We start from the raw sequence: 11328 nt of genomic DNA, 5'->3' as shown, positions 1-11328 counted from the left end.
TGTAATATAATTTTGAACGACATAAAACCCATCATCTGCCAATAAAATTGTGTTTAAAACCAGTGAAGAAACTTTTAATTTATGATGTAGACCTATCAGACCAAAAATGTAAATGAATCAACATTGATTCCTAACACTTATTCAATCTAAAATCAACACAAATGTGCATGTGGATCCACATTCAGATGATGGTTGAATCAACAGTGATATAGTGTCAGTTATGGTTAAAACCCTAACGGTGATTCAACATGTAAGTCACCGACCACTTTCAATTTCGTTTCAATGTCAGGCTTCAATGTAGATTCAATGTTTCTGCCTGACATCATTTCAGTCATTGTGCTATCTGGGGAGCTTCCTTCCACATGTTTCTCACAATAGTTTTTCTGGAATTCCACTATCTTGGTGTATAGTCATAATTTTTGTGATTCACACAAATAATATAGATTACACACACATGTATATTTTGAAAAAGTTTAATAAAAAGTTCAACATTTGGTCGCTTGACATTTCAGGCATTTATTTTTTGTAGTTTCGATAAAACAGAAATTTTAAGTAGAAATGTCAGGCTTCTGAAAGGTATCCTCATACTTGGTTGAAGCTCCTTTGACATGAATTACTTAATGAAATCAGTATCCCCATAAAACCTGTCAGCATGAATTCCTCTAAAATGTCCCAGTCAATGTCGTGTGTTAACTGGATTTCAGAAAACCCAGTGGACCAGAACCAACAGACCCTAAATTATCAAACTGCAAATTTCATTGTAGACTTCCAGGATTGTGAAATATGTGCCTCTCTACTCTTTCTCCAGGGTATTACATAAGATATTATTTATAACAATTTAGGAAAGCAAACAAAATGTAGCAGCAATGGTGAACTTTTAAAACAAGAAACCAAAAACAGCAAAGACATTTTTCCAACTCTTTATTTGTTCCACAACACAGAAAAGAATTAGATAATTCTCAAAATACTTATCCACAATCTGATGTGTAAAAGACAAATAACTAAAATAGTTATCCAGTGAAGGTGTTCAATGTTTCTGGGGAGACGTTTTATCTCCCTAAATCCACATTTTTAGTTTCTACATAGAAACAAAAACAAAACATTGAAAATATGAGCTGTTTAACAAAAAAAACAAACGATCCATAAAAACAGACTCAGACAGAACACATAAATTAAGAGATGCTGTTTCTTTCTGCTGCACTGTAGTCTGAAACTAAACACACATGAAGCTTTCCAGGCTTGTGAAAGCTTTATGATGATGACCCGTTTCAAAATTAAAATATTTTTAAGGCAGAAGAAGAATCGCTACCTTACACCTTCTTCTTAATGAGGCACAAATTAAGACGATTACATCGTTCTGAACGTCTGCAGTTGCCTAAATGAGAAAAATTAACACAGAACAGTGTGATAACAAAATCACATTTCAGTTTGTGTTAAAGTTTAGAAAACATGCAGCTGGATCAAGTCAGGACCAGCGAACCAGAACCTGGTCTCCGTCCTCCACAGAGTAAAAATGAAGCGTCTTTAAGTCGCTGTCGATGGGAAACTCTGTCCCCGACACCTGAAACAAAATAGGTCGTTAGGTCCTAATTGAGTGATTAACAACTTAAAACTGTTCCTATTATTTTACTCAAAATTATTTGTGGTTGTTTCTTTTTGTGGTGTACCTAGAAATAGACTAAATTAGATTATTTTCTAACTGAAAACTGTATCAACTTGAAAACAAAGCATTTCTCAGAAACATTGGCTTTATACCTAAATATTATTTCAGTGATTTACAGGACAGCTGCATCTTCAAGCATTTTTCAATTCATACAATGTTAGTTTGTAAAAAAAAAAAAAAAAACCTGCTCATTTTTATCTCATTAATATTTGTTTTCATGATCGTTTTAGCTTAATATTGCATTTGATTTCTTTCTAACAAAGACTACATACACCAGGGGTCTCAAACTCCAGTCCTCAAGGGCCGCTCTCCCGCAACTTTTAGATGTGCCTCTGCTGCACCACACCTCAATAGAATAATGAGGTCATTAGCAAGGCTCTGGAGAATTGATCTACACAGGGAGGAGGAAATTAAGCCATTTCATTCCAGTGTTTTGTACCTGTGGCACATCTAAAAACTGCAGGACAGCGGCCCTCGAGGACTGGAGTTTGAGACCCCTGACATACACAATGTTCCAAGAAAGCATTGGCCTCCTTATTTCATCCATTTTTGCTTTTTGTCCCACCATAACTTATTTAAAAGGTGACCTATAAATCTTCCTAGAGCAGGGTTTATTACATGCTTATTACCTTTTTTTTGCACAAAATCATTTTTAGATGATGACATTTTTAACAGGTCAGTTTTTTCAAAATGAGCAGTTTTAGGGCCTTCTGTCTCTTTAAATCTAAATAAGCTTCTGCTGACCATGCCCAACTAAGTGTTTACACTCGCATGTGAAAATGGTTGCAAAGAGATGAGCAATTATACAACCATACATCTTTCAAAAGCAAAAGTAGAGCCACCTGCACAACAAACAAGAATTTAGCAACAATGTCTGGACATAAAGTCAACAACAAAACACTTTGGTCAGCTCATTTTACCACTGTATGTGCTGGGCAAACAAATGGCCTGGAGTCCAGCGTGGGTTGCTGTGTAACGGGCTAGGCCTCGCTGTGGTTGCTAGGTAACGGGTAGTGCCTGCTGATTTGTGCCATTTCCTTCTGGAGATTTTTGAAATGGCTCATTTTCTAAACACCAAAAAACATCAAGTTTTTACCAATTTTTTTTTTAAGCGCTTGGGTTAATTTTTAGGTACAAAAATGTGGAAAATGTGAATTTTGCTTAATATTAGCTATTAGATTATTTCAAGCACGGTAATATTAAGTAAAATTAGCTACCACAACTATGCAGATGACTCATTTCTACATTACATTGCCACCAGGTGTTTATAAACTGATTCAAATGCAAATACAAGCAGGTGCCGATTGCAAGTATTTAGGCCTGCTTAGTTTGTGGATTCTGTGTAGAAATAAAGCAGAGATGTGTGATCCAGTTTCACCTTGTGACTGGTGTAGGTTAGCCTCAGATCTGCAGGTGGGATCTTCAGCAGCCTGTGCAGCAGTCCCTTTACTTTCTGAACAACCATAGAGGCTACAAATGTTTGGATATAACCAGAAAACAACTTTTACATGAGGTTTAATTCATTAATAACTGCTGAATTAATGCTCAGGCAGTTTGTTTTTTACCTGGTAGTTTCTTGCCTATAGGTTCCCGTTCAGCATCATCAGGAAAAACAAATGTAATATCTAAGAAAACATATGGAAAACAAAACCATATACAGAAAGCATCATATTATGGGTTAGGGTTATTATTATTATTTTTTGTGGAGACAACTGAGGAGAAAAAAAAAATCAAGCAGAACTGACTTATCAGCTGATTTTTCAAGGCAAATGGCTCTGGCTTCTTCAGCTCGCCTTCATCCGGAGCTCCATACTCTTAGAAAAAACAAAACAGACAATAAATGATAACTGAATAAAAACTGTCACCATAAAAAAAGAAGGCTTGCCTTTTCCTTATTATTCGTTATAGCCTCTTTCTGTCCTGAATACTGAACAAAGAGTGATTGCACAAGACAGAAAAGTTAATTTGTTTTTTCTGAATATTTGGTCACATCTTAACATCCCATAATTTTCTTAGCTTTTATTTAGGACTTTAGTTTTCTTATATTTTCAACCTTTTCACCTTGCTTTTGCCTCATCAATCAATTCCTCTTTTATTTGAAAGAACAAAGCAGCATGATAACAGATGTTTCTCTACTGAAACAAGTAGCAGATACTAATCAATTCATAATTTAGAAAAAATATGAGTAAATTTACAACTTTGGAAAGAGTTGCTAAAAACATATAAACAGAGTAAAGGATCTATAATTCCCAATCACTAGAACACTTGCATTCTCTGATTTGGAGCCTAATACCTTTGGCAATATATTGCACAATAATGAACATAGTAGAATTCTTTTTAGCATAACTGTGCTTAGTTAGGCATTTTTAACAAAGCCAAAGTGTCTTACTCTCAATAAGCATCTGATAACGTGGGTGCTGGCAGGTGAACGCCGTGCTGGCCTGATCCACACCCCCTGCCTTCAGCCACTCCTCTCCAAACATCTTGATGTAGTCAAGCTCCGCCCCCTTTCTTTCTTCAAAGCTGATCTAAAAGCCAGGAGAAATGAACGTCAGTTTCTGGATGGTGAATCAACAACAAAACAGTTGTCTTTTCCAGCTGGCATTGTACAGTGCATACAGTGGTAAAATGACCAAACATGCTGGAACTCAGCTTGGATTGCTAGGTGACGGGCTGGGGTTGCTAGGTAACGCCACAGGGCCCCTAGTGTGTCTTAGTTACCTTGGGGTTTTTGAAACGGCTCATTTTCCAGACACTAAAAAACTTTAAACTTATTCTTGCCAACAAATGGCTTGGGTTGTTTTTAGAAGCAGTAGAAACAAAAATGGGTGTATAAAAATGTTCAGAATGTAAATTTTGCATAATAGGTTTAATACAATTTGAAATAAAGCTACAATGTAACAAAATATGGAAAAAGTGAAGCCATGTGAATACTTTCTGGATGAAATTCAAGAGCAAAACTTTGCATCTTTAAGTCTCACTGTCATTTGCAACTATCCCACTATGAAATATTCTTCTGCAGCTGAATAACTTCACCTCAAAGACTCATCCATGTGTAGAAATGACCACAGTGGACTCTTCCAGTTAACATCTCAAGTAAAAAAAATACACAAAAATGGCTAACAGTGATGGAAAACACGCACACATACCTCACTGTTGTTCAGGTAGAGCAGATGTCCAAGTTTGGCAATAATCATTTGATTGACAGTTTTTGGGTTTCCATCGCTGCTCACCAGTTTGTTGTCACGACATGATAATTTAACGAGGCAGGGAAGTTTGGCAAGCTCATTAACCATACTCCACTGGAAGAAAAGACACAGAGAGCCTGTTCAAACGAAACGAAAACTTGTTGCCAGCATAATTAGTGCTTATGATTGTACAGAGCCTCCTAGGGGACATGGGAAAAAATTATTTTGTGTTCAATCGCAGTAACATTTATTGGGAATACAATAATGTACTGGTCAGTTCATGCGGCATAATTGAACACTGAAAGTGTTTCTGCTGTAATATAGGGGTTTTCCATGTATGTCAACATCTCTTTTGTGAGATATCTAAGGTTTTATATCTTTTTCCTTAGGATTGAAGTGCACCACAAACGTAAAAGCAAAACAGCCTAATGTGCTTTCCATCCCTTTTAAGATATAAACAGAAACTTTCTATAAGAAGGAAAGAAAGAAGAAACACATCCAAACTATGTGGACTATTTCTGAGTTATTTTCACTGAGTAATAAAGTCATCTGACAGTTTTGATTGCGTCTTTTTTGTGTCGATAGTCGGAATGGTTAATAAAGGGCCGTTTTCATGTGCAGTTCCATCTCCACCTTACACAAATAAACATAAACTGCAGTGAATAAATCGATTTTCAGTTTTTTACACCAAAGAGTTAAGAATATATAAACACGTTTTCAGAGGCTCTTTAAATGTGCAATTTTCAATTGACATTTGTGACTCTATGCAAAACAGAGCACGGCATATTTGCTAATTGTGAGGGAACGCAATACTTTTGCGAGGGAATGCAAAAGATTTTTTTATGTCCCCTATGGGGGTCTGTATAATTGAAAGGAAAAATAAAATGGAATAATCTCAAGCTGTAACACAGCCTGACCTCAGAGATGTTGTTGTGGTCCAGATTGAGATTCATCAGAGCGGGAAAGATGTCTGTACTAGTAGCTACAGAGAAAAAATATTAACGACTTTAGAATTATGGAGTTTAAACACAAAATGCACTCAGTGATTGACAAATCCACCAAATAAAAAGACTTGTACACCTTTTCTTCTCAGTAAATCAGACCAAACTTCCCTCAATTTAGGTCCATTAGAATCATCTGGAATTACTTCTATTTGCTAAATGCCACAATTTTATTTTAGATGTATTTATTAATGTTTTCAGAATCAGAAATTTACACATATTTTCCTCAGTATTTTGTAGCTTTGTCTCTGAAATGTTTGACCTGGATCAAACTTTCTGGGTTTCCTTCCAGACATTTCAATATTTCTACATAAGCAGTTACTTCTATATGTGGTGTTAAAATACATCCAATTAACTCAAATGTCTCAGTTAACCTATCAGGCGCCTCCAAAGCCATGGCATCACAATCTGGGCTTTCACTCGTTTAAAGAGACAGTATTCATTCTGATCGAGAAAACAAATACATAAATCTGACTTTGTCACACATAGCAAATTTTTGTAATTCTAACTCACCTAAAAGAAGATAAATTTGGTCTATTTAAATTCTGACAGTCAGATAAATATGTATGGAAACTTCTGGTTTCAACTGTGTATATATTCATATAAATATTTAAATGTGCATGTCACATTATAAATAACAGAAAATTTGTCAACACACCTTGATTTGCGTCTTCAAGTTGAATAATTGACAGTTTGGTGTTAGACAGGTTAAGCCACTCCAGTCTCCAATGTAAAAGAAAACAGAATTATTTTAGAAAGATCATTGTTATTGATAAAAATGTAAGTATTTAAGCCTGGTATTAAATCACAGATTTAGTTTTTCACATGCAGTATTTTATGTTGTTTTCATTTTTGTCTAATAAATAAAGACTGTGAAACCTTTATTGTGTTTTTGTAAGCTTTAAATCTTTGTAGAACATGAAAAAAATCCATATTATTATGTCCTAACAAATGAAAGTGTAGAATTAAAAGAAGATGTGATTTTTTACTCCATGGTGTTATTAAATTCTAGTAAATCGGTTAATATTTTACAACTTAAAAATGAAGACTATTAAACTTCCTCCTGACTATACCTGGGCAGAGAGGATAACCTGGACACGCTTTCTTGCATCAAAGGATTACAAGACAGATTGAGACTCTTCAGTGTTTGCAGGACGCCCTCTGGCCTTCAGGGAAGATACTTTCATAAGTTTCAATGTGATATGAGAGGAAAAAGATACTGCAAAATTGAAAATGGATGATGGGAATCTTACCTCTGTAGTTCCCTTATGTTGTTATTTTCTAAAGACAGATCCTCCAGCTGAGGCCACATGGGGGCGCACTCCAGCATCTAACCAGAGAAATTTCAAGTGTTATTTGGCCTTTGGAGAAAAAAACGTTTATAAGCACAATTAAAATGTTTTAAAAATCTTTCCTCTGCCTGGTAAACTACCATTTTTAATTAAAGAAAGTATTAAGCAAGGATTTCCCAGATCTCCGTTTCACTTTATCCACACTGATTCTAGCTAATCTAAAACAAAAGTTTAGACTGATTTAACTTCAAACAGTGGGGAAACAAATTTGTAAATGTTTTCGAAATTTAGTTTTTTAAATCAACTGTTAGATTGCAATTTATTGTAAAACTGTGCAGTTTGAATATCAAACACTTTAAGGGATTTTTATGCTTTAAAGTGCTTGATTTTATAAGGAAATCAAGCATTTCCAAACCCGAAAACCACCTAAAAGAAATTTGAAAGAATTTCAAGAACTATAAACCTGTTGTGTTTTTAGGAATTGCTTACCTGCAGCCAGGTGAAGTCACAGTTGTTGAGGGCAAGGAGTTTGAGGTTGCTGAACGCCTGACGGTGAGCCCAGGGGTCAGAGGTCAAGCTAATTCTGTTGACACTAACAGAATTAAAAGAGTTTTAAATCAGTTAAAACAGAATGCAGCTGTTAAAACACAGACTTTCTGGAGGAGGTTTTACCTGAGCTGCAGGCCTTCCAGTTTGTCCAGCTGCTCTGTGATGGCAGCCACATCTTTCCATGTGGACAATAGAGATCCAGAGAGGTCCAACCACTGAACGTCTGAAGTGGGCTGTTAAGGCCTCCAACTACTCCGATAATCACAGGTAGCACAGCCAAGACCTGACTGAGACACTAGTTTCAGTCAGGTCATAACCTGTACATAGTGTTTTTTTTCTGTTGTTTTCTTCACCTTTCTGATTGGCTTTCTGACCAGACAGAGATTTAAAGAGGAGCGGCAAAAGCAAATGAGGTAGATTAGCAGCAACAACTGATGATGTCATCCAGGACGTTACTGTGAAATATCATCTTTGCTACCCAGAAATTGAGCTGTTAGCATTTCATTACAGTCATGGTACTGCCTTCAGTCATGGCATTACCATCCAAGACGGCTCTTTGAAGATACTTGGATGACAAAAGTTGCGACAACATTCAACTTTCCTTTGGGATGAATAAAGTATTTTCAAATTGAACTGAATAAATAAAGCTGAAGTATAATATTCCAATCAATATTTCAGCCAAAATTTACATCTGTAGTTGTTAGGTTGGTAAGAACAGGATACTGGGTGTTGTTTTCCTGATTTCTCCGGCCGCCCCGGGTCCATTGACATTGCTATGGTTCAATACAACTGATGGAAGATTCTCAAACCTGTAATAACAAAAAACATGTTTATGTTGATGTGTATCTGCATTTGGCAGACGTTTTTACACAAAGCAGATACCAGGGCAGTTAATATCAAAATGAATAATAAGGTACTTAGAAGGAAGATTACTAAAGATTTGCTGATATGTTTGTCCAATCCAATTCCAATTTTTTAAGTGGTCGGCAAAAATATTGTGCAACTTTTTCTTATTCTTTTGTCTGAGCTTCATTTGCCCTAGTCTAACAACACCCGAAAACATGAAGCAAAGCAGCTGAATAATCACATAAAACAAGCACAACTTAGTGAAAATCCTGCAAATACAACTGTCGTACCTTTTCTCCTCAACAACAAACCATTCGAGCTTCTTGGAGGAAATAAAGATCTCCTCGTTCAGCACCTCCTCTGCGTTTGTCTGATAGGTCAAATAAACAGCAGTGAGGAAGTCCACTCCAAAACTCACTTTCTGCGGACGAACAAAGGATCCTCCCTTAGGATTTCTAAGAGAAGAAAACAGTATTCATCTTTTTAATTATTCACTTAGATGTGATGGAGACTAAGAAAAAAAATCAGTGAACAAAGTCATAATATAAAGTCGCACAACAATAAAGTTGAAATAATACAAGAATAAAGTCGTAATAAAAGCTGAATGCAAAAGGTTGTCTAAGTCCCACTGTAAAAAGTTTATTTCCTTGACTTGCAAGCAGAAATTATACTGCCAGGGCCAAATTTCCATCACTTAAAATCACTGATAGTAAACAAAACAACAATGATAAAATTGAAATAAACGGTCAGAGATTACCTGCATGTAAAATACCGCACTCCTTCATGGCTGCCATCATGTTTTCCTCTCTCTGGGTTATCCCACTCCACACCAAGCCACAGGCCTAAAAACAACGATTATGCAGGTAAAAAGTTAATATCTACCTCAGCACCATATGTTGGCTTTTATAAAAGTTTCAGAACTACAACAAAAATAAATATATCTATGCTAAACTGACTTAGTTTAGCATAGATAGAAACTATAGAAACATTCTAATGTCTCAAAAGCCTTTTTAATGCTGTGTTGTATTTAATAAGAAAAACTGAATCAAAAATATAAGCCATAGAAAGAATGTGCAATAAAGTGACTACTTGAATTTATGGTGATGGATTTAAAACAGGTCTCAAATGGTTGAAATTTTGTAAAATAAATAGTTACAGATGTATTTTCTGCATTTTAAAAACGTGTAAAAGTTGGATATTTGGTTGCCTAATTGTGCACCCTTAAAACAAAAATAAGTTTTGCACTGTCATGGCTATAAATTTGATGTAATTTGCACTTTTGTGCTTAAACTTTACCACACAAATGAACGCACGACTATTTTTCATCTGGATTTAAGATATAACATTTAAACTTTAAAGTAACCTCCTGTTCTTTATTTGTTGCTTCCAAACTACTCTCAACAGCTCACCAAAATACGTTTCACCTACATCTGTAACCAACACTGTCTGTGGGATCATCAAATTAGCTGTTCCTGAGCTACAGACAGATATTGTTGATGTGTTTGTGGCAATATCTGGTGATTTTGCTTCTCTCTCTGCTACACTTCCAACATTTCAACCATTTTTAGCTGCTCCACCACAGAAAATAGGACACTAGCTTTGTTAAATATCAAGAATTTATGCATTTATGCATCTCTAAAGCAAGACAACCTCTTGGCAAATCAGATTATTATCTTGTTTTAAACCCGTCAGAGAGGAAACCTGTGATTAAAACAAGAGCTGTGACAAGATGGTCACAGGAAGCTGAAGAAACCTTGCTAGGTTGATTTGAAGCCACAGACTAGGATGCATTTTGCCAACCACATAGAAACGCAGAACAGATGGGTGCTTCCCCAATAACAAACCCTGACCTGAAGGAAATGCTAAACAACAAACATTGAAGAATTGGTTATTAAATCTTCTGTACATCAGTTTTTTTTTGTTGTTGTTTTTTTTAAGTACAACAAAACAGTCCGATTGCCTAGGATGAATTTGTCCCATTTCAGGGTCGATCTTTATATTTGTGCTACTGAAGTTACCATCAGGATGTAAAACCGAGCAAATTATTAGGTATCAAAAATTATGAGAATCTGAATTCGCTACCAAAACAACTCAGAAATGAGAATAATTGTGTTTTTTCACCTTCATATGGTGATACATGCCCAACGTAGCGGACCGTGGCCCGTTCCTTTCCGCAGGAGATCCGCCTGCCCACGGGGTCCAGCGGCATCTCATCCCGTTCGGCCTGATCGGTTCTCATTAAGCCGACCACAGAAGACAGAAAACACTAAAACTGCAATTGCTATAGATCGCGCTTTATGTATGTGGTACTTTCCAGCCTTAAATACCTTCAGAGATTTACAAGTGAAACTTTTAGCATTAGAGTCCAAATCTAGAAGCGGATCTGGGCTGAGTTGAGAAACATGACAGCTTGACAAGCTAAAAATATTTCTTCTGGTGTCTTTTGACGGTTTGCAAAGACGCATTACCGCCACCTGCTGTTCAACCTTACGTATAACCTTGCTTGTGCTCGATATTGTAAATACGTGAACTCTTTTGGCATTTGGACAGTGACAGAAACTTTTATGACTTAAATAATACGGGAGATGTTTTCTCTAAGCGGTTAAATATAATTTATGTAACTTTAAGTGAGAGAGAGAAGAGAGAAAAAGGTACGTAGACCGTAGGCTTACCGGAAGTGACACATTTCAAAGGCGTACTCGTTTCCACCTCAAATATTTTTCATTTAAAAAAATAAAAATACCAAGTGAGTAAATAAAAAAAATATTTCTAATCGTCATAAATATATT

At 35.9% G+C, this 11328-nt stretch overlaps 1 protein-coding gene across 1 annotated transcript; it reads right to left on the bottom strand.

Annotated features, from left to right (window-relative positions):
- Window positions 1-904: 904 nt before the first annotated feature.
- On the bottom strand, window positions 905-10985 carry tbce (tubulin folding cofactor E). The gene is made up of 16 exons (XM_028018709.1): window positions 10661-10985; window positions 9297-9381; window positions 8830-8994; window positions 8417-8502; window positions 7817-7916; window positions 7634-7736; window positions 7106-7182; window positions 6926-7018; window positions 6511-6575; window positions 5769-5833; window positions 4813-4965; window positions 4053-4191; window positions 3409-3477; window positions 3229-3288; window positions 3042-3133; window positions 905-1561 (listed from the first exon to the last, which is right to left on the bottom strand). The coding sequence occupies exons 1-16, from the start codon at window positions 10776-10778 to the stop codon at window positions 1466-1468; spliced, it is 1566 nt and encodes a 521-aa protein (XP_027874510.1). The 5' UTR covers window positions 10779-10985; the 3' UTR covers window positions 905-1465.
- Between the last annotated feature and the right edge of the window lie 343 nt (window positions 10986-11328).

This window comes from Xiphophorus couchianus, chromosome 5 (assembly GCF_001444195.1).
Source record: "Xiphophorus couchianus chromosome 5, X_couchianus-1.0, whole genome shotgun sequence".
In the NCBI taxonomy this organism is placed as follows: domain Eukaryota; kingdom Metazoa; phylum Chordata; class Actinopteri; order Cyprinodontiformes; family Poeciliidae; genus Xiphophorus; species Xiphophorus couchianus.
The sequence above is the reverse complement of the archived record's forward strand: the minus strand, read 5'-3'. Positions and strand labels throughout refer to the sequence as shown.